Here is a 24,561-nt window from a genome sequence, read left to right as displayed (position 1 = left end):
TGCAGCCTTATAGCTGGATCACCAGGCTGCTAATTCAGAAAGGGGGGACTAGGAGAGAGAATCCAGGAAAGCAAACTCTCTCATCGTTGGACCCTACAAACGCCAACAAGCCTTCACTTCCAGCAAGACTAAAGCCAATTATATGACATTGCCATAGAATCCCATCAACTGCAAATCCCTACCTAAGAGTGACACAGGGGCAGAGCCTGGGGTACAGAGTCACCGACCAGAAAGAGGGAGAGAAAAGAAAAAGGAAGAAGTTAACCTCTCAAAATCAAGAAAAACCCACAGACTTTACAACTTGATCCACTAATTTTTTTTTGTTGTTGTTGTTGTTTGTTTCTTCTATCTTTTTGCCTTTATTTCCTCCACCTCGGTCCTTCTATTCTCTGCCCATCTTATGCTTCCCCTTTCTTGAACTACACTACCCATGAGTGTTGCATTTTATTTTTCTTCTTCATCCTCACCCTCCTTTAAGGTTATACTCCAAAACACTTAACTCTCACTCTCTCCTCTTTTGTTTTTTTTTTTTTTTTGTCTTGCTTTATTTTGTTTTTTTCTCTTCCTATTTTATTTCTTCCTTCGTTTTTCTCTTTTTCTTATTTTTTCCTTTCTATTCGTTTTTTCTTTTCTCATTTTACTTTCCTCCTATATAATCCTCAATCATGAACAAATTAGTTAATTTGGGACTCAAGGCTTTTTTTTGGCTTTATTTCTCTTTTTTGCTTTTGTTTTTATTTTTTTTTCTTGTTTGTTTATTTTTGTGGCATTTTGGGTCCTCCCAACCCAAGGTCTCCATTGTATTTAGTCTTCGCTCCACTTAATACAACAGATTTTTACTTATTATTTTTATTTTTTCTTCTTTATTATTCTTTTTTGGTCCTTTTTTCTGGTTCCCTCTTATCCCTCTCATTATATCTCTTAGTTGACCATCACTTACAAGCAAATCATCTTATGCTTGTCTAAGATTTTCTTCCTTTTTTTTTTATTTATTTTTTTTGCATTTAGTAGGTCCCTACTCACTTTTTTTGCCCCTTGAACTCTTCACCTCAAATCAGACCCTCCATTATAGGCACGATATTTCCCTGAGGAGGGAAAGAGAAGAGAGAAAAAAGGGGGAAATAATAAATTATTACTGTTTTTTTTTTTGTGGGGTGTTTTACCTTTTTTTTTTTTCTTTTTACTCTTTATTAATTCTAATTAGTGCTATCAATAAGACCACCCTCAGATGCCGATAAGAAAGAGGAAATCGAATATTATGGATACAAAAGAAAAAGAGGTAACACAAATAGATGTGGAAAAATCTATGGAGAAAAGACTTAACATATTGGAAGCCTTGGAGCTAAATGACAGAGAATTTAAAATAGAAATCTTAAAAATACTCAGAGATATACAAGAAAACACAGAAAGGCAATATAGGGAGATCAGAAAACAACTCAATGAACACAAAGAATATATTACCAAGGAAATTGAAACTATAAAAACAAATCAAACAGAAATGAAAAAGTCAATTCACGAGCTGAAAAACGAGGTAACAAGCTTAGCTAACAGAACAGCCCAGATTGAAGATAGGATTAGTGAAATAGAAGACAAACAACTTGAGGCACAACAGAGAGAAGAAGAAAGAGACTCAAAAATAATAAAAAACGAGAAAGCCCTACAGGAATTGTCTGACTCCATCAGAAAGAATAACATAAGAATAATAGGTATATCAGAGGGAGAAGAGAAAGAAAATGGAATGGAGAATATACTCAAACAAATAATAGACGAGAACTTCCCAAGCCTGTGGAAGGAACTAAAGCCTCAAATTCAAGAAGCAAACAGAACACCAAGTTTTCTTAACCCCAACAAACCCACTCCAAGGCACATCATAATAAAGATGACACAAACCAATGACAAAGAAAATATTCTCAAGGCAGCCAGGGAAAAGAAGAGTACAGCATATAAAGGAAGGCCTATTAGATTATCATCAGATTTCTCAGCAGAAACTCTACAAGCTAGAAGAGAGTGGACCCCAATATTTAAAGCCCTGAAAGAGAGGAACTTTCAGCCAAGAATACTATACCCATCAAAGCTATCCTTCAAGTATGAAGGAGATATAAAAACATTCACAAATACAGAAAAGATGAGAGAATTTATCAACAGAAAGCCCCCACTCCAGGAAATAGTAAAGGGGGTTTTCCAACCAGATTCAAAGAACAAAAGAAAACAACACCACAAGTAACAGCTCCACCAAGAACACAATAAAACCAAACTTAAACTGTGACAACAAAGGAAAAAAAGGGGGGAGAGGATGGAGATTAACAGTAGCAAAGGATGATGAAGTGCAGAAATACTTATAAGATAGGGTACTACAATGAATATGGTAGGTACCCTTTTCATTACTTAATGGTAACCACCCTTAAAAAACCACCACAAAAACACTTGACTTAAAAAAGGTAGCAACAGAGGAAAGAAGTATGGAACACAAACAAACAAAAACAAATGATAGAAAAACAAAAGAGAAGAATCAAACTAGATACAAAACTAACAGAAAGCAATTTATAAAATGGCAGTAGGGAACCCACAAGTGTCAATAATTACACTAAATGTAAATGGATTAAACTTACCAATCAAAAGACACAGAGTAGCAGAATGGATTAAAAAAGAAAATCCAACTATATGCTGCCTACAAGAAACACATCTAAGCAACAAGGATAAAAACAAATTCAAAGTGAAAGGCTGGAAAACAATACTCCAAGCAAACAACACCCAAAAAAAAGCAGGCGTAGCAATACTCATATCTAATAATGCTGACTACAAGACAGAAAAAGTACTCAGAGACAAAAATGGTCATTTCATAATGATTAAGGGGAAGTTGAATCAAGAAGACATAACAATCCTTAATATATATGCACCAAACCAAGGAGCACCAAAATATATAAGACAGCTACTTATTGACCTTAAAACAAAAACTAACAAAAATACAATCATACTTGGAGACCTCAATACACCGCTGACGGCTCTAGATCGGTCATCCAAACAGAGAATCAATAAAGATATAGTGGCCTTAAACGAAATACTAGAACACCTGGATATGATAGACATCTACAGGACACTTCATCCCAAAGCGACAGAGTATACATTTTTCTCTAGTGTACATGGAACATTCTCAAGAATTGACCATATGTTGGGCCACAAAGACAATATCAGCAAATTTAGAAAAATTGAAATTGTACCAAGCATATTTTCTGATCATAAAGCCTTGAAACTAGAATTCAACTGCAAAAAAGAGGGGGAAAAACCCACAAAAATGTGGAAACTAAACAACATACTTCTAAAAAATGAATGGGTCAAAGAAGAAATAAGCGCAGAAATCAAAAAATATATACAGACAAATGAAAATGAAAATACGACATATCAGAATCTCTGGGATGCAGCAAAAGCAGTAATAAGAGGAAAGTTCATCTCACTTCAGGCCTATATGAACAAACAAGAGAGAGCCGAAGTAAACCACTTAACTTCACACCTTAAGGAACTAGAAAAAGAAGAACAAAGACAACCCAAAACCAGCCGAAGAAAGGAGATAATAAAAATCAGAGCAGAAATAAATGAAATAGAGAACAGAAAAACTATATAAAAAATCAATAAAACAAGGAGCTGGTTCTTTGAAAAGATCAACAAAATTGACAAACCCTTGGCAAGACTCACCAAGGAAGAAAGACACAGGACTCAAATAAATAAAATCCAAAATGAAAGAGGAGAGATCACCACAGACATCATAGATATACAAAGAATTATTGTAGAATACTATGAAAAATTATATGCCACCAAATACAACAATCTAGAAGAAATGGATAAATTCCTAGAACAATACAACCTTCCTAGACTGAGTCATGAAGAAGCAGAAAGCCTAAACAGACCAATCAGCAGGGAGGAAATAAAACTATTAAAAATCTCCCCAAAAATAAAAGTCCAGGCCCAGACGGTTATACTAGTGAATTCTATCAAACATTCAAAGAAGACTTGGTTCCTATTCTACTCAAAGTCTTCCAAAAAATTGAAGAAGCAATACTTCCAAACACATTTTATGAGGCCAACATAACTCTCATACCAAAACCTGGCAAGGATGGCACAAAGAAAGAAAACTACAGACCAATATCTCTAATGAATACAGATGCTAAAATACTAAACAAAATACTGGCAAACCGAATACAACAACATATTAAAAAAATAATACATCATGATCAAGTGGGATTCATCCCAGAATCTCAAGGATGGTTCAACATACGTAAAACGGTTAACGTAATACACCATATCAACAAAACAAAGAACAAAAACCACATGATCTTATCAATAGATGCAGAAAAGACTTTTGATAAAATACAACACAATTTTATGTTTAAGACTCTCAACAAAATGGGTATAGAAGGAAAATATCTCAACATGATAAAGGCCATATATGATAAACCATCAGCCAACATCCTATTAAACGGCATAAAACTGAGGACTTTCTACCTTAAATCAGGAACAAGACAGGGTTGTCCACTCTCTCCACTCTTATTCAACGTGGTGCTAGAAGTTCTGGCCAGAGCAATCAGACAAGACAAAGAAATAAAAGGCATCCATATCGGAAAAGAAGAAGTAAAGCTATCACTTTTTGCTGATGATATGATCCTATACATCGAAAACCCGAAGGACTCCACAAAAAGATTATTAGAAACAATAAACCAATACAGTAAGGTCGCAGGATACAAAATTAACATACAAAAGTCCATAGCCTTTCTATATGCCAACAATGAAATATTAGAAAACGAACTCAAAAAAATAATCCCCTTCACGATTGCAACAAAAAAAATAAAATACCTAGGAATAAACATAACAAAGAACGTAAAGGACCTATATAATGAAAATTACAAAGCATTGTTAAGGGAAATCGAAAAAGATACAATGAGATGGAAAAATATTCCTTGTTCTTGGATAGGAAGAATAAATATAATCAAAATGGCCATATTACCCAAAGCAATATACAAATTTAATGCAATTCCCATCAAAATCCCTATGAGATTTTTTAAAGAAATGGAACAAAAAATCATCAGATTTATATGGAACTATAAAAAACCCCGAATAGTCAAAAAAATCCTAAGGAAAAAGAATGAAGCTGGGGGCATTACAATACCTGACTTTAAACTATATTATAGGGCCACGATAATCAAAACAGCATGGTATTGGCAAAAAAATAGACACTCAGACCAATGGAACAGAATAGAAAACCCAGAAATAAAACCACATATATATGGTCAAATAATCTTTGATAAAGGGGCCAACAACACACAATGGAGAAAAGAAAGCCTCTTCAAGAAATGGTGTTGGGAAAACTGGAAAGCCACATGCAAAAGAATGAAACTCGACTACAGCCTTTCCCCGTGTACTAAAATTAATTCAAAATGGATCAAAGACCTAAATATAAGACCTGAAACAATAAAGTACATAGAAGAAGACATAGGTACTAAAATCATGGACCTGGGTTTTAAAGAACATTTTATGAACTTGACTCCAATGGCAAGAGAAGTGAAGGCAAAGATAAATGAATGGGACTACATCAGAATTAAAAGTTTTTGCTCAGCAAGAGAAACTGATATCAAAATAAACAGACAGCCAACTATATGGGAACTGATATTTTCAAATGACAACTCAGATAAGGGCCTAATATCCAAAATTTACAAAGAACTCATAAAACTCAACAACAAACAAACAAACAATCCAATAAAAAAATGGGAAGAGGACATGAACAGACACTTCTCCCAGGAAGAGATACAAATGGCCAACAGATATATGAAAAGATGCTCATCTTCTTTAGTTATTAGAGAAATGCAAATCAAAACTACAATGAGATACCACCTCACCCCTGTTAGATTAGCTATTATCAACAAGACGGGTAATAGCAAATGTTGGAGAGGCTGTGGAGAAAAAGAAACCCTCATTCACTGTTGGTGGGACTGTAAAGTAGTACAACCATTATGGAGGAAAGTATGGTGGTTCCTCAAAAAACTACAAATAGAACTACCTTATGACCCAGCAATCCCTCTACTGGGTATATACCCCAAAACCTCAGAAACATTGATACGTGAAGACACATGTAGCCCCATGTTCATTGCAGCACTGTTCACAGTGGCCAAGACATGGAAACAACCAAAAAGCCCTTCAATAGAAGACTGGATAAAGAAGATGTGGCACATATACACTATGGAATACTACTCAGCCATAAGAAATGATGACATCGGATCATTTACAGCAAAATGGTGGGATCTTGATAACATTATAAGGAGTGAAATAAGTAAATCAGAAAAAAACAAGAACTACATGATTCCATACATTGGTGGAACATAAAAATGAGACTAAGAGACATGGACAAGAGTGTGGTGGTTACCAAGGGTGGGGGGGGAGGGAGGACATGGGAGGGAGGGAGGGAGAGAGTTAGGGGGAGGGGGAGGGGCACAGAGAACTAGATAGAGGGTGACGGAGGACAATCTGACTTTGGGCGAGGGGTTTGCAAAATAATTTGATGACAAAATAACCTAGACATGTTTTCTTTGAATATATGTACCCTGATTTATTAATGTCATCCCATTACCATTAATAAAAATTTATTAAAAAAAAAAAAAAAGAAAGTAAATGTGCTTCAATAAAGAAATAGTAATTTGTTTTTCTTTTTTCACACTCTCAGTGGGTGGTGTGTCAGTGACCATCATTTTCTTGCTTCAGCGAGTACAGAAGCTTTCAACAGTGGGAAGAAAAGTCCTCTGAAAATGTGTATCAGGTCGCTGTTTTCATGGTGGATCACAGCAGGAAAATAGTTTATGTTCTCACCTTAAAATGAAAGAACATTATTGACTCTAAGCTCTATGGAAAAGGAAACTTAAAATTTTAAAATTTTGATTAGTTTTCTTAAGGAAAAAAGCAATACATGTTTAATAATTAAAACTACAGATGAATGTAAATGAAATATTAATGTGTCCCTTCTCATGGTTAAATTTTATAAAATTATAAAACTAGTCACAATGCAATTTAAAGAAAGAGAAAGAACATAAAAGGTGCATGTGGACACTCTACTCAGGACAACTGAACCTTCCTCTCACTTCCAAGGATAAACACCTCAAAATCATTTCATATGTATTCTTCTAGAAGTTTCTTTTTTGCTTAGAACAGAATTTTCCTTTTTCTATTTTCCTTTTTTAAACACAAATGCAAGAGCTACTCTTCTGCGCCTTGCTTTGTTTCACCCGACATGACAACAAAGATTATTATGAATTAGCACTTACAGATTTATCTTGCTTTATTTAACAGCCAAATGGTATTTTAGCTGCAGTCTCATAATTTATTTAGTCAATCTCCTTATAATGGACTTGTAGGCTTCTTAGGCCTTTTGCTTTGTCAGTAATCATCAGTGAGAATTTAAAATTTTGTGTGGATAAATATATATTAATATGTCATATGTGTTTGCGCATATATTGTGTATATGATTATAAATATGCACGTGTGTGGTGCGGGTATCCTACAAGCAGGTGCAGAAGTTCCACTGTGCATTTAAACTTTTGATAGCTGTCCCTACACTGCATTCCAGAGGGTTTTCTTATGCCCCTGCCATCAGGAGAAGAAGAGGGCGCTGGTTGCCCCTTTCTTTGCTAGTGGCAGGCAGTATCATGCTTTTTATTATTTCCCAGTTTGATAGGAGAATATAGGATCTTATATCATCACCTTCTGTTTTAAAAATTAAGTAGGATCAATGTGTATCAGGATAAATTCCTAATAGATCAAAGATCTAAATGTTAAACCATATGTGCATTAGAAGAAAACACGGGTAAATTCCTTAGTAATCTGGGAATACAGGAACTTTTTGGATTATGACTCAAAATCCAGAAGCAATAAGAGAAGAGGTGGATAAAAAAGTGTGAAGAACCTATAAAAAAAGTAAAATGGCAAACTGGCAAAAATATTGTAACTAATATCAAAGACAAATAATATTCTCTGTGTATGTATAGTATGCTAAGTGTGTTACTAAATTCAAACTTGAAATGAAAATGACTAGCCTGATAGAAGAGAGCAAAAAATATGAACATTCTGAAAACCAGGAAAAAAAACCCTGCAGATGGTCCTTAAACATATGAAAAGTTGCTCAAATCATTCATAGTAAGAGGAATGTGCATTAAAACCTCACCTGGCTTTCTGTTTCTTTACCTGATGGACAGAAGTACACAGGTTTGAGAGCACAGTCTATAGGGTGATGTCATGGATGAACAGCCAATGTCTTACATTGCTTATGGGAGTGCAGAATGATACACCCCTTAGGGAGGAGAGTTTGACAGTATACAATGCAATTCATATGAATTTATCTTTTGAGTCAACAGTCTTACTTTTTTGGGCTTGATTCCAAAGATAATCTGGGAGTGATACAGAATGATAAGGCACTGCTGCACTGTGGTATTATAATGAAAGACTAGATAACCAGATCTTGAGGTATAGATTCCATCTGGCTAGCCTAAAGTTTGTAGCCTTCCAAAACCAGTCCTAGTATCTCAGCTCGGACATTGGCAATATTTGGCTAATGTGCAGATGGTTTTCAGTTCCGTCAGGAGTTAACAGTGTTATAGGCCAAATCTCAAAGTAGGTAAAATTCTTTTTTGGGTCCTCTCTGAGTCTGTGTCTCCAAGTGGGGTGCCCTCTTCCTGTCTTTTCCTTCCTTGGTCTATTCTTGTTCATCTACCTAGTCCTTTGCCTAAGGGCTCTTCTGTGATACTGCTCTTCCTCCATGACACTGGAGAACCTGACATGAAGGTTCTGCTGGCTTGACCCTGAGATGTTAACCTTTTCTTCCAGATACCTAGTTCAGTAACCTGTCCACCTTCTGGTGGTAGTATATTTAAAACATTTTATTTTGGGTGGTGTTCACCCTCCCTCTCATGTAATGCTCTCACTTGAAGCTCCCTGTTCAGGTAGAGGTTGTATACACAGACATCCATTGACCCCTTAGTTCTTCGTGTCTTTTGATCTTAGTGTCTGTTCTTATCGAAATAACCATTGATGGTGCTGCAGTTTTCAGTTTTGGTTTTCCTTTCTTTGTGGTAATCCTATTTTAAAGTGTAAGACCTTTCAGGCAGCAAGGTAGTTAGAATAGCATCAAGGACTTTAGGCTTTTATAAATTCATTTCATTAAACAATGGATTTGGGTGATGTTTTGTAATGCTAGTGAGTTTACTATATAGTATATAACAATATCTAATAAAATTGTTGAGAAGAATACAAGCCCTAGTTTGAGGCAAGTCTTTAACTTTTTCAAGGAAGACAAATTGTATTTCTAATAATTTCTCAAGCTGAAGAATATTCAGTGTATGACAGATAATACATGTGCTTGGAGAATATATATGTATTTTATTTTTGCACACACGCGAGAGATAGACAAGACAGGAAAGGAGAGTGATAAAGCAGCAACTCATAGTTGCATCACTTTAGTTGTTCATTGATTGCTTTTCAACATGTGTCTTGACCTGGGGACTCCAGGCAAGCCAGTGGCCTTTGGACTCAAGCCAGTGACCATAGATAGAGTCATACCTGTGATCCAACACTCAAGCCGAATGAGCCCACGCAAGACGGTGACTTTGGGGTTTAGAGCCTGGGACTGAAGTGTCCCAGGTCGACACTATCCGCTGCACCACCACTGGTCGGGCAACAAGTGCTTGAAAAATACAGTTCCGCGCCATATCGCGGTTCACTTTTTGCGGTCTCACTGAATTGCAGATTTTAAATTGTATATATCTAATTTTGTGTTGCAGATTTTTTGTTGTATTGCAGGATTTTGTGGTAGATAGGTATTTTTGTAAATTTATTATTTTAATTATTTTTGCAGTAAAATAAGTGTGGGAAAGGTTAATAATAGTGTGGGGAAGGTTTAAAGAGTGTGGGGAGGGTTTATAAAGCCTTAAGATATATATAAATAGTAAAATAAATATAAGGTTGCTACTTTGTGGATTTTCGCTCATCGTGGGGGGGTTCTAGAACCTAATGCCCGTGATAGATGAGGGACCAGTGTATTAACATGCAGCCTCAAAGAGGCCATTTCATATTCAAAGGTAAGATTGGTTAGTTTCACTTTAGTTTTTGGAAGATATTAAATACTCTCAAGTATTGAAAATATAGGAGGCAGTTGCTTACTATATATATATATATATATATGTATGTATATATATATTTTTTTCTTTTTCTTTCTTTTTTTTTGTATTTTTCTGAAGTTGGAAACGGGGAGGCAGTCAGACTCCCGCAAGCGCCCGACCGGGATCCACCCGGCATGCCCACCAGAGAGTGATGCTCTGCCCATCTGGGGCATTGCTCTGTTGCAACCAGAGCCATTCTAGCACCTGAGGCAGAGGCCATAGAGCCATCCCCAGCGCCCGGGCAAACTTTGCTCCAATGGAGCCTTGGCTGCGGGAGGGGAAGAGAGAGACAGAGAGGAAGGAGAGGAGGAGGGGTGGAGAAGCAGATGGGCGCTTCTCCTGTGTGCCCTGGCTGGGAATCGAACCTGGTACTCCTGCACGCCAGACCGACGCTCTACCACTGAACCAACCAGCCAGGGCCTACCCTCTTTATATTTTTAAATGAAAAGATAATAGCACAGGTTATACATGTAAATATTTCTTATGACCATTTCCATATTACAACAGTTACCTACTGTGTTGTATATGATGTTTATTTGCCTCTATTCTCTACCTCACTCTGCTCTCCACCAGCAGACCCAGTGCCATCTAAGTAAGCACATGGATACTTCTGACTGACTATATGTGATATATTTATTTTCATATTCTTTTTTTAATAGAAAATGCATCAGATGCAGATTTATGGCTTCTGAACAGTTGTACTGTAAAAAACCCGGCTGAAGACCACTTTAGAAACTCAATTAAGTAAGTAGGTATTGTTTTTTTCCTTATAATTTCTTTTAATCAGTGAGGTAAGAGTTAATTTAAGGAAATTAGCTTTTAAATGATTATTAATAATCTAAATATTTAGTATGTATCAAAAAGTGTGAGTTGGACTTTTAATGTTGTTTTGCATTTATATGATAATGAAACTAATGTAGACTTTTCTAATAGATGATTTGAGTATTTGTGAAGTTAACTAATAGGTAATTGGAATACTTGTTAAGTATTAAAAATGTACTTTTCTCAGGCAATCCATTCTTTACTTCAGGAACAGAGAGAGATAGAAGCATCAATCATCAGTTTTTCGTTGTGGCACTTTAGTTGTTCATTGATTGCTTTCTCATATGTGCCTTAACCGTGGGGCTACAGCAGACCAAGTAACCCCTTGCTGGAGCCAGCAACCTTGGGTCCAAGCTGGTGAACTTTTTGCTCAAACCGGATGAGCCTCTGGGTCTCGAACCTGGGCCCTCCGCATCCCAGTCCGACGCTCTATCCACTGCGCCACCGCCTGGTCAGGCCCATTCTGTACTTTTTGAAACTACTCAAAGCACTCCTTACTTCTTTTCTTTTCCCTGCCCATTTGCACTGTTCTAGATGCTAGTAATGCCTGGCTATCAAGGGAAATACGGTTTGTTGGGGGAGATGTAGATCCTTGGTTCTTGCTTTGTTCCTTCAAGTTAAAGTGAAAGAAGTATCTTTTTTTCACATGTGCTCTGATTCTTACCCCAGCTACTTTGTTAGAAATCTCGTTATATAAATTGTTTCCTCATTCTCCTATGTTTTCAACCTCTCCAATCCCAATGGTGCCTTTCATTGGTATTGAAACATGCTTGGGTCTAATCAGCCCCTGTGCACTCCTTTTAGCTATGGTCCTGTTTTTCTTCTTGCCTTCCGAGCCAGACTTAATATTCTTCACCTCCTAACTTCATTCTCAGATTCATTCCTCTCTGCCCCCAAGTGGATTCATTATGAAATACACCTATATAAGATTTATGAAACCTATAGTTTAAAAACGAATTAACACAAGTATATCTACCACCCAGCATAAGCAATATGATGTTGTCTAGACCTTAGAAGTCCTCATGTGTCCCTCTTTCACTCGTACCCTTAAAAAGTATTTTTTATCCTGATTTCTGTGTGAGTCATTCCATTACTTTTATTAGTAAATTTATCATTTGTTAAGTATATCTTTAAACGATTGGTTTAGTTTTGCCCTGTTTTAGACTTTATCGGATTTAAACTGTTTATGAACTGAGATTTACTTCTTTTTTTAAGCATTCTGCTGTTAGATTTATCCATGTTGATGGATGTAGAATAATTCTGGTCACTTACTGCATGAGTTTTCCACAATTTATCCATTTTTATTATTGATAAGAGTTTTGAGATTTTTTTCAGTGCTTTGCTTGTATGAACACTGCTGCTATGAATATTTTGAACATTATTTCTGGTGTGCTTTTGCAAGACTTATTTTAGGATATATATGTAACTAGGAGTTGAGTTATTGGCTCATGGATGTGTACATATTCAGACTTGAATAGATAATGCCATTCCCTTGCTGCATGTATCAGTGCTCCTTCTCACCAGTAGTGGATGCAGGTTGTTGTTTTCAATTCTTGCTGATATTTGGTATGCTCAGATTTCTAACTTTTGCCAATCTAGTGGTGGAGATAGTATCTCAGTGTGTTTTTTTTTGTTTTTTGTTTTTAGATTTTATTTATTCATTTTTGTAGAGAGGACAGAGAGAGAGAGAGAAAGAAAGAGAGTGGAGGGGGGAGGAGCAGGAAGCATCAACTCCCATATGTGCCTTGACCAGGCAAGCCCAGGGTATTGAACTAGTGATCTCAGCATTCCAGGTCGATGCTTTATCCACTATGCCACCACAGGTCAGGCCTCTGTGTGGTTTTAATTAGCATTTCCATGATTACTAATGATGTTGAGCATCTTTTTGTATCTATTGGCCATTTGGATTTTTCTTTTCTTGAAAAATGGCTTTTAAAATATTTTTTCTGTTGAATTGTTTGTCTATTATTTATCTCTGGGAATACATGTAGACTAGATACTAATCCTTACATGCTACGTATGTCACAGATATCAATTGTGGCTTTTCACTTTCTCTAGTGGTATCTTATGATGCAGATAAATTCTGGTTTAAAATTTATCAATTTGGCCCTGGCCAGTTGGCTCAGTGGTAGAGCATCAGCCCAGCATGTGGAAGTCCCAGATTCGATTCCCAGTCAGGGCACACAGGAGAAGCAACCATCATCTCTCTCTTTCTCTTTTCCTCCCTCTCTCTCTTTTTCCTTCTCTCTCTCTCTCTCTCTTTCTCATTCTCTCTCTCTTTCTCTCCCTCGCTCACTCTCCCCTTCCTGCAGCTGTGGTTTGAATGGTTTGAGAAAAGTTGGACCACGGCACTGAGGATGGCTCCATGGCCTCACCTCAGGTGCGAAAATAGCTCGGTTGCTGAGCAACAGAGCAATGGCCCCAGATGGGCAGAACATCACCTGGTAGGGGCTTGTTAGGTGGATACCGGCTGACATGCATATGCGAATATGTCTCTGCCTCCCCACCTCTCAGTTAATTAAAAAAGAAAAAAAATATCAATTTTTTCCTTTGGGTTTGTGCTTTTATTGTTTAAGAAATCTTTATCTTGAGGTTAAGATATTCTCCAATATTTTATGGTTTTTACTTCTTATATTTAGGTTTATAATCCATCTGGAGTTGATTTTTTTCATGTATTTGTGTATATGGTGCCAAGAAGGGGGTCCAAATTTATTTTAAATTTAAAAAATGTTTTATTTTTCGTGTAGAAACCAAATTTTTCCAGTATCATTTATTGTTTTGTTATTTTTTTAAATTGATCTTTTCTCCTTTTATCTGTGTAATACTCTGTCATAGTTGAGTGTCTGTAGATACTTAGGCTTTTTTCTGTGTTTTACTTAGTTTTATTTTTTTATTATGATACTTATTCTATACAATCATAATTAGTATAGATTTATATTAAGTTTAGATATTTGAAAGTGCTAGTAAGTTTTTATTCTTCTTTAAGAGTGTCTTGGCTTTCGCCCTGGCCGGTTGGCTCAGCGGTAGAGCGTCGGCCTAGCGTGCGGAGGACCCGGGTTCGATTCCCGGCCAGGGCACACAGGAGAAGCGCCCATTTGCTTCTCCACCCCTCCGCCGCGCTTTCCTCTCTGTCTCTCTATTCCCCTCCCGCAGCCAAGGCTCCATTGGAGCAGAGATGGCCCGGGCGCTGGGGATGGCTCTGTGGCCTATGCCTCAGGCGCTAGAGTGGCTCTGGTCGCAACATGGCGACGCCCAGGATGGGCAGAGCATCGCCCCCTGGTGGGCAGAGCCTCGCCCCATGGTGGGCGTGCCGGGTGGATCCCGGTTGGGCGCATGCGGGAGTCTGTCTGACTGTCTCTCCCTGTTTCCAGCTTCAGGAAAAAAAAAAAAAAAAAAAGAGTGTCTTGGCTTTCCTTTGACCTTTCATAGAGATTTAATATCATGTTTCAAGTTCAACAAGTGATTTTGATTATGATTACATTGAATATTTTGATGTCTTTGAGAGAAGACTTGATATCTTTACATTGTGAGTTTCCAACCCATGAGTAAGATATGAAATTGTCTTTGATTTTCTAAGGATTAAAATTTTTTCATGTAGCTCCTGCATATCTTTTAGATTTTTTCCTTAACAGTGTAGATACTGAATTGTTCCAATATCATTTATTTTAAAAACTATTGCTTGACCAGGCGGTGGCGCAGTAGATAGAGCGTCGGACTGGGATGCGGAAGGACCCAGGTTCGAGACCCTGAGATCGCCAGCTTGAGTGCGGGCTCATCTGGTGTGAGCAAAAAGCTCACCAGCTTGGACCCAAGGTCGCTGACTCGAGCAAGGGGTTACTCGGTCTGCTGAAGGCCCACGGTCAAGGCACATATGAGAAAGCAATCAATGAACAACTAAGGTGTTGCAACGAAAAACTGATGATTGGTGCTTCTTATCTCTCTGTGTTCCTGTCTGTCTGTCCCTATCTGTTCCTCTCTCTGACTCTCTCTGTCTCTGAAATAAATAAATAAATAAATATTAAAAAAAAATTAATATTGCTTTTACCTGTGCAGTATATTTTATCTTTATACTATTATAAAAGGTAAATTAAAAAAAGAAACACATTTCTAAGTGTGTTTTCTCCCTCAATCCACTCAGAGAATTATATCATGTTGCAGTGTGAAAGATAATTGGGTATTAATAAGAGTGAATATGAGGAGTCCATTTAGGACAGAGTTGCAGTAGTCCCAGATACTGATGGCCTTATATAAGTTTTTGAAGGAAGGTGCCAATTTGAGAAAGGAGAATTCTTGACACTTTCAGCATTGTTGAATATGACTTTTAGATCTCTGATGATCTAGGGTAGTGGTCGGCAAACTCATTAGTCAACAGAGCCAAATATCAACAGTACAACGATTGAAAATTTTTTTGAGAGCCAAAATTTTTAAACTTAAACTATATAGGTAGGTACATTCCTTATCTAGGTAGGGCCTGTACGTGGTATTTTGTGGAAGAGCCACCCTCAAGGGGCCAAAGAGCCGCATGTGGCTCCCGAGCTACAGTTCCCTGACCAGGGATAAAGAATTCCAGAAGGGAATTCAATTAAAGGGAAGATATGTTTTGATGTTGATTGTGCTACATTTGAAGTCACAGCTAAATATTGTAATAAAGTAATGGATAATATTTGATCTTTGTTGATTGTATTCTTTGTAGCAGGCACTGTTCATAGTGCTTTATTACATCAGTTGGATATTATCTAGTTTGATTCTTGCAGGCTGTCGTATTGTAGATTTGTTTTATTTCTGTTTTAGAGATGCAGTCTCTCTTTCATAGATGAAGTTCTCTAAGGCTGTTAGTACATTAATGGTGGAGGTGGGATTTCAACCTAGGCAGTCTGACTAGAAATCTGCATGTTTAGCCATTTTATTACTGTGTTTTCCAGATAAAGATGTCATGTAAACAGTTGTAGAATTGAGGCAGATATCACCTTAGTGATGCAGATTTTATATTGTTTATGTTGAAGTGGTAGATGAATGTAATGGTATCTTTAACTCAGAAATATAGAAGGAGCAGAGAAGAGTTCTTCTCAGAACTGTGGTGGGAGGCAGAGAAGGACAGTAGTGATGTGGGATGGAACAGGGGTATTTGAGTCATGTTTTGGAGCTGGAGAAGGAAGGATTAATCCAAGAGCAGAGGATTATATTTACCAGATACTGCCTGTTTTCAGAGAATCCTTTTTATTTTATGTGGAGTCTGTCATGTTCTCAGATTATCTATTTTTTCTCTATAGGAAAGGTGATGAGATAGATATAAAGGTATTTTAGTGCTACTGATAACACATTAAGTGCAGAGCCCAGATAATTTAGTTTCTGTAATTACCAGTTTTATAATCTAATTAATGGTATGCTTGTAGACTGTTTTTGAAAGTTTTTTTTAAGTTTTAAATTTTATTTAGAAAATTAACATTAACAGGGTGACATTGATCAATAAGAGTAGTATGTAGGTTTCAGGTGAACATTTCTATAGCATGTGAACTGTTGATTATGTTGTGTACCCATCACCCAAAGTCAAATCATTTTCCGTTACCTTATATTTGTCCCTCTTTATACTCTTTTCCCCAACTCTTCCCCCTCCCTATTCACTCAAGTCCCTCTCCCCCATGTTCCCTTCCCGTGGTAACAAGTTTACCTTTATGTCCATAAGTCTCAGTTTTATATCCCAACTATGTGTGAAATCATACAGTTCTTAGCTTTTTTCTGATTTACTTATTTCACTCAGTATAATATTCTCAAGATCTATCCATGTTGTCATAAATGTCACTATGTCATCATTTCTTTATGGCTGAATAGTATTCCATTGTATATATGTACCACCTCTTCTTTATCCAGTCCTCTATTGAGGGACACTTTGGTTGTTTCCATGTTTTGGCCACCACGAATAATGCTGTGATGAACATGGCAGTGCATGTGTCTTTCCATACCAATGTTTTGGGTGTAGATACCCAGTAGAAGAATTACTGGGTCATATAGTAATTCTATTCTTAATTTTTTTCATAATGGTTGAACTAATTTACATTTCCACCAGTAGTGAATGAGGGTTCCTTTTTCTCCACATCCTCTCTAACACTTGTTATTATCTGTCTTGTTGATAATAGTTAATCTAACAGGTATGAGATGGTATCTCATTGTAGTTTTTTTTTGTATTTTTCTGAAGCTGGAAACGGGGAGAGACAGTCAGACAGACTCCCGCATGCGCCCAACCGGGATCCACCCGGCACGCCCACCAGGGGCAACGCTCTGCCCACCAGGGGGCGATGCTCTGCCCCTCTGGGGCGTCGCTCTGCCGCAACCAGAGCCACTCTAGCGCCTGGGGCAGAGGCCAAGGAGCCATCCCCAGCGCCCGGGCCATCTTTGCTCCAATGGAGCCTTGGCTGTGGGAGGGGAAGAGAGAGACAGAGAGGAAGGAAGGGGGGGGGTGGAGAAGCAAATGGGCGCTTCTCCTATGTGCCCTGGCCGGGAATCGAACCCGGGTCCCCCACACGCCAGGCCGACGCTCTACCGCTGAGCCAACCGGCCAGGGCCACATTGTAGTTTTGATTTGCATTTCTCAAATAGCTAGTGAAGATGAGCGTCTTTGCATATATACCTGTTGGCTATTTTTGTGTCTTCTTGGGAGAAGTGTCTGTTCAGGTCCTCCCCCCATTTTTTAATTGGATTGTTTGCTTGTTTGTTGCTGAGTTTTGTGAGTTCTTTATACATTTTGGATATTAACCTCTTATTGGAGCTATTGTTTGCAAACTTCATCTCCCATTTAGTTGGCTGCTTATTTGTTTTGTTGTCAGTTTCTTTTGCTGTGTAGAAGCTTTTTAGTTTGATATAATCCCATTCATTTATTTTTGCCTTTACTTCCCTTGCTTTGGGGGTCAAATTCATAAATAGTTCTCTACAGCTAAGGTCTATGAACTTAGTACCTATATTTTCTTCTCTGTAATTTTTAGTTTCAGGTCTTATATTTAGGTCTTTGATCCATTTTGAATTAATTTTTGTGCCAGGGAACAAACTGTAAAGTTTCATTCTCTTGCATGTGGTTTTTCAATTTTCCAAACACTGTTTATTGAAGAGGCTTTCTTTTCTCCATTGTATGTTTTTGGCTCTTTTGTTGAAGATAATTTGTCCATATATATGTGGTTTTATTTCTGGGCTCTCAGTTCTGTTTAATTTGTCTGTATGTCTGTTTTTCTGCTAATACTATGTTGTTCTGAATATCACAGCTCTAAAGTATAATTTGAAGTCAAATAGTGCGATACCTCTGGCCTCATTCTTTTTCCTCAGGATTTCTTTAGCTATTTGGGTTTTTTTATGGTTCCATACGAACCTGGTAATTTTTTTTTTTTATTTCTTTAAAGAATGAAATTGGGATTTTGATTGAGATTGCACTAAATTATATATTGCTTTGAGTAATATGACCATTTTAACTATGCTGATTCTTCCAATCCATGAACACAGAATATTTTCCCATCTTCTTGTGTGTTTTTAAATTTCTTTCAGTAATGTCTTGTAGTTCTCGGTATATAGGTCCTTCACATCCTTTGTTAAGTTTATTACTAGGTACTTTGGGTTTTTTATTGCAATTAGTAAAAGAAATTATTTTTTGAGTTAATTTTCTGAAGTTTCATTGTTGGCATGTAGAAAAGCAAAAGTAGACTTTGTATATTGATTTTATATCTTTCAACTTTACTGTATTGATATATAGTTTTTCTAATAGTTTTTTTGGTGTAGTCTCTGGGGTTTTCTATGTACAGGATCATGTCATCTGCAAAAAGTGATACCTTTACTTCCTTTTTTCCGATATGAATGACTTTTATTTCTTTCTCTTGCCTGATTGCTCTGGCTAAAACTTCCAGAAATATGTGGAATAAGAGTGGAGTGGGCAGCCCTGTGTTGTTCCTGATTTTAGAGGAAAAGCCTTCATTTTGTCACCATTTTAGTATGACATTAGCTGATGGTTTGTCATATATGGCCTTTATTATGCTGCGGTATTTTCCTTTTATTCCGATTTTATTGAGTGTTTTAAACATAAAGGGATGTTGTATCTTATCGAATGCCTTTTCTGCATCTATTGATAGGTCATATGGATTTTGTTCTTTGTTTTGTTGATGTGGTATATTATGTTGATCGATTTCTGTATGTTGAACCATCCTTGTGCTCCTGGAATGAATTGCACTTGATTGTGATGTATTATTTTATTGTGTTGTATTTGATTTGCTAGTATTTTGTTTAGGATTTTTGCATCTGTATTCATTATAGATATTGGTCTGTAGTTTTCTTATTTTGTGTTGTCCTTGCTAGGTTTTGGTATGAAGGTTATGTTGAACTCATAAAATGTGTTGGGGAGTATTGCTTCTTCTTCAATTTTTGGAAGACTGAGAAGGATAGGTACTAGATCTTCTTTGAATGTTCGATAGAATTCACTAGTGTAGCCGTCTGATCCTGGACTTTTGTTTTTGGGGAGATTTTCGGTAGTTGTTTCTATTTCCTCCCTGTTTGTAGGTCTTTTTAGGTTTTTCCACTTCTTCGTGGTGCAGTCTAGGAAGATTGTATACTTCTAGGAATTATCCATTTCCTCTAGGTTGTTGAATTTGGTGGCATGTAATCTTTCATAATATTCTGCTATGATCTTTTGTATGTCTATGATATCTGTGGTAATTTTTTTTTCATTTCGGATTTTGTTTATATGAGTCCTTTCTTTGTTTTCCTTAGTGTGTCTAGACAATAATTTGTCGATTTTTTGATCTTTTCAAAGAACCAGCTCTTTGTTATATTCCTTTTTTCTATATATATTTTTATTCTCTATTTCATTTAATTCTGCTCTAATTTTTATTATTTCCTTTCTTCTGTTGACTTTGGGTTGCCTATGTTCTTCTTTTTCTAGTTCCTTAAGGTGTGATGTTAGGTTGTTTACTTGGGATCTCTGTGGTTTCTTGATATAAGCCTGTAATGATATAAACTTCCCTCTTATTACTGCTTTTGCTGCATCCCAGAAATTTTGTTATGTTGTGTTGTCATTTTCATTTGTATATATCTTTTGATGTCTGCTTTTGTTTCTTCTTTGACCCAGTCATTTTTTCAAAGTATGTTGTTTAATTTCCACATTTTTGTGGGTTTGTTTACTTCTTTTTAGCCCTTGAATTCTAATTTCAAAGCCTTATGGTCAGAGAATATGCTTGGTATAATTTCAGTCTTTCTGAAATTGTTGATGTTACAGTAGTGGCCCGACATATGGTCTGTTCTTGAGAATGTTCCATGTACACTGAAGAAAAATATATACTCTGATGTTCTGGGATGAAATGTCCTGTAGATGTCTATTATGTCTATTTGTTCTAGTGTTTTATTTAAGGCCTATGTTTCCTTATTGATTTTCTGTTTGGATGATCTATCTAAAGCCATCAATGGTGTGTTGAAATCTCCAAGTATGATCATGTTTTTGTCTGCTTCTATTTTTAGATCAGTTAGTAGATATCTTATATATTTTGGAGCTCCCTGGTTCAGTGCATACATATTAAGAATTGTTATGTTTTCTTGATACAATGTGCCCTTATCGTTATAAAATGTCCATCTTTACCTCTGGTTACCTTTGTAGTCTTGAAGTCAGCATTGTCAGATATGAGTATGGCTACACCTATTTTTTTTTGGATATTATTTGCTTGGAGAATCATTTTCCAGCCTTTCACTTTGAATCTACTTTTGTCCTTGCAGCTTAGATGTATTTCTTGAAAGCAGCATATGGTTGAGTTTTGCTTTTTGACCCAGTCTGCTACTCTGTGCCTCCTATTGGTGAGTTTAGTCCATTTACATTTAGGATAATTCTTGATACTTGAGGATTTCCTTTAGCTATTTTATGTTTTGTTTTCTGGGAGCTTTGTTTGTTGTCTGGTTCTTCTATTTTTTGTTTCTGTCAGTTGTTTTTGTTTGGTGGTATTCCATACTTCTTTCTCCTATTATTTTTCAAGCTTTGTGTTTCATAGTGGCTTTTTTGTGGGTGGTTACCATTAGGTTAAGAAAAAAATGTTCATATGTTCAAGAGTCATTTGTTATATGAGTGATTCTCCATCATCTTTTGCTACTGCATATCTTTATCCTCTCCCCTTTTATGTTATTGTCGTCACAGATTATCCTTGTTTTTATTGTGACCTTGTTGTAGTTTTTATTTGTTTTGTTCTTTGTGTCTGGTCGAATAACCCCCTTGAGTACTTCTTGCAGTGGGGGTTTTCTGGTGATAAATTCCTGCAGCTTCTATATGTTTGTAAAAGTTTTTATTTCTCCTTCGTATTTGAAGGATAGCTTTGATAGATTTGAGGCTTTCTTTCCATAGGCTTGGGAAACTCTGATCAACTGTTTGTTAGAATAGGCTCTCCATTCCGTTCTCCCTCTCTTCTTCTTCTTCTTCTAGTATACTCATTACTCTTACATTGTCCTTTCTGATGGAGTGAGACAATTCTTGTAGAGTTCTCTCAGTTTTTAAAATTTTTTTATTTTATTTTTTTAGTGCGAAGAGGGTATGCAGAGACAGACTCCTGCATGCACCTAGACCAGGATCCACTTGGCAAGCTCACTTGAGGGCTATGCTCTGCCCATCTGGGGCCCTTGCTCTGTTGCAACCAGAGCCATTTATTTTAGTGCCTGAAGCAGAGGTCATGAAGTCATCCTCAGTGCCCAGGGCCAACTCACTCTAATTGAGCCTTAGCTGCAGGAGGGGAGGAGAAGAGAGAGAGATAGAGGGAGAGAGAAAGAAGTGAAAGGGGGAGAGCAGGAGGGGTGGAGAAGTAGATGGGCACCTCTCCTGTGTGCCCTGACCAGGAATCGAACCTATGACATCCATATGACTGACCAATAATCTACCACTGAGCCAACTGGCCAGTGCTCTCAGTTTTTTAATTTCATGAGTCTCTCTCCTTTTCTCTCTGTAGCATCTCTCATTGCCTGTCTTTGATGTCACTGATTCTTTTCTCTATCTGACTTGTTCTATTAGCTAAACTTGCTACCTCAGTCCTCAATTCATGTATTGAGTTCTTCATCTCTGTTTTTAAAGTTTCGGGGCCCTGGCCGGTTGGCTCGGTGGTAGAGCGTCGGCCCAGCATGCGGAAGTCCCGGGTTTGATTTCCGGCCAGGGCACACAGGAGAGGCGCCCATCTGCTTCTACACCCCTCCCCCTCTCCTTCCTGTCTCTCTCTTCCCCTCCCGCAGCCGAGGCTCCATTGGAGCAAAAGATGGCCTGGGCGCTGGGGATGGCTCCTTGGCCTCTGCCCCAGGTGCTAGAGTGGCTCTGGTCGCAACAGAGTGATGCCCCGGATGGGCAGAGCATCGCCCCCTGGTGGGTGTGCCGGGTGGATCCCGGTCAGGCGCATGCGGGAGTCTGTCTGACTGCCTCCCCGTTTCCAGCTTCAGAAAAATACAAAAAATAAAAAAATAAAATTTCGGTCTTCTTGGTGAGGTATTCATTTTGTTCATAATTTGTTTTCTGAGCTCATTAAGTTGCCTATTGGTGTCTTCTTGCATCTCTTTGATAATTTTCAGAACTTCAATTTTGCATTCTCTATCATTTTACTCCAAGATTTCCATGTGATTGAGATATTTTTCTGGAGATTTTTAAATTTTCTTTCTGAAATACATCTCTGTCTTGTGTAGCCATGGTATTTGATTTCATCTTCCTTTATGACATTTGAGAGTGGTATTGTTAAGAACTCAAACAGAAAAGAACTAAAAAATTGAAAAATTAAAAAAAATGAAATTCAAAAATGAAAAAGAATGAAAGGAATAAGAAGTAAAATAGGGGAGGAAAGGAAAAATAAATTTTGATCTTGAGAGGATTTTTCTAGTAGGTGTCATTATATTACAACTTTTAGCTTTGTGAAGTTCCTGAGCTGTCTGCTGAGATGTTGCTGTGGCAATAATGTAGGCAGGGCCTCGATCGCATTGGTGGGTGAGGCATGTTATGAGAGCTTAATGGCTCTGGCAGTCTCAGGCTTCTGGGCGCTCCTTCCCATTCTCCACAGACCTGGGGACCGGATGTGGAGCACCTTTGTTCCTCAGGGGAGAGAGCAGCTCTGGAGTTTCTCTCTGCCATTCTCTGTACCGCTATGTGAGTGAGGCAAGAATCTGGGAGGCTGGGGGTGCACTTCAGCTTTCTCTGGCTGCCTAGTGGGGCTGCAGGCAGTTTACAAGAACACTGGCCATGACCCTGCACTCTGGCCACTTTGATTTATCTCCCACTTAGCCCTTCTGTCTCACTGCTCCTCCTAGCAGAAGTAGACCCAGTCACTGTGAATTTCCTTCTTCTTCCTCAAAGTCCAGAAAGCCCAAACTTCCCTTCTTCCCATAGTCTAGCAGAGAACCCCCCCCCCCAATCACTCCAGGTTTATCTCCTCTCCTCTCCAAAGCCCGGCACGAGTGCATTTTATGTTTTGCTCCCCTTTTGCCCCGTCTCACTTTAGTCTCTTGTGGTGCGTGGATATTTCATGTGTGCATGGATCTTTCAGGTATGCCTGCTAGCCAAGCTGGGGTTGCTTTGCTGCATTATAGTTGTTAAATTTGTTGAAATTTCCAAGGGGAGAGATCAGCAGTATCTCTCATTCCACCAGAACTCTAACATCATCTTATCCTGAAAATTTAAAAACTCATTTATAACCTGTGTGCATGGGTTGTGCTATACATATAAACTGTGTTGTGAATGTGATTTGGAGTCATGATAAAGTATTTGAATGATTGAAGTAACCCTATAAGAAAAGTTTGTCGAGTGATGTCAGAAATGGCGCCGTGAAGGGTACTCCCAAAACCTCTCCCTGAAATTTCAACAAATTCAACAGCTAGAGACAGAAAAACAATCACAGGAACATCTGAAATACACATACATCAAACAAAGATATGATTGGGCAAATGGATGGTTTTTTCTTCACTCTGAAGGAAATAAGATGGAGAACGAGTATTTTCTCCTTGATCTGAGGAAGGGCTACTTTCACTTGGAACTGAGAGAAGGTGAGGGCTGGGGGCATGGAAAAAGCTGGGCTAGTAGGGCAGAGACATTCAAGCTGAGGAGAGAGTGTGCCTGCGGCTCAGCCCACGTGGAGCTAACGCCAGTCTCAGACCCCGGCAGAGGGGGGCGAGCAGTTGCCTTGTTTACTCCAGATCTCCCGATCGGTGAGCGTGAGCAGTTTGAGTGCATCTACCTGGCGCCTCTGTATAATCCCGGTGTCCCAAACGGCAGCGTGCACAAAGTCCGTGGAGATCCGGCTTTCTTAAGGCGTGGCACCTCCACCAGCCATACAGGTGAACAAAACATATTCCCAGGAATGAGAACTGTGAAAGTGGTGGGGGGAAGGGCGTGCAGACAGCCTCTGGAGAGCACATCCACTGAGTGCTGAAAGGAGACTAATCCACAGTCTGCTCACTGCCTGGCGGGTTTATGCTGGTGGCTCTTGCTGATAAAGCCTTCTTTCCCAGGCCTGTGATTGAAGGGGACCCAGAGGAGGGACTTAATAGTTCTCAGGGCCTCTTGCTCGGCAGGCAATGGCTGGGA

The 24,561-nt window shown here is 38.1% G+C and overlaps 1 protein-coding gene across 7 annotated transcripts in view; it reads left to right on the top strand.

Moving 5' to 3' along the window:
- CDKAL1 (CDK5 regulatory subunit associated protein 1 like 1) overlaps positions 1-24,561 on the top strand; it is a 1,056,598-nt gene that overhangs the window by 136,920 nt on the left and 895,117 nt on the right. For all 7 annotated transcript variants that reach the window (XM_066268295.1, XM_066268291.1, XM_066268292.1 and 4 more), the window contains one exon: positions 10,847-10,931. In XM_066268295.1, the coding sequence (XP_066124392.1) occupies positions 10,847-10,931 (85 nt within the window). The remainder of the gene's footprint in view (positions 1-10,846; positions 10,932-24,561) is intronic.

The sequence above is a fragment of the Saccopteryx bilineata genome, chromosome 3, assembly GCF_036850765.1.
Source record: "Saccopteryx bilineata isolate mSacBil1 chromosome 3, mSacBil1_pri_phased_curated, whole genome shotgun sequence".
In the NCBI taxonomy this organism is placed as follows: Eukaryota; Metazoa; Chordata; class Mammalia; order Chiroptera; family Emballonuridae; genus Saccopteryx; species Saccopteryx bilineata.
The sequence above is the reverse complement of the archived record's forward strand: the minus strand, read 5'-3'. Positions and strand labels throughout refer to the sequence as shown.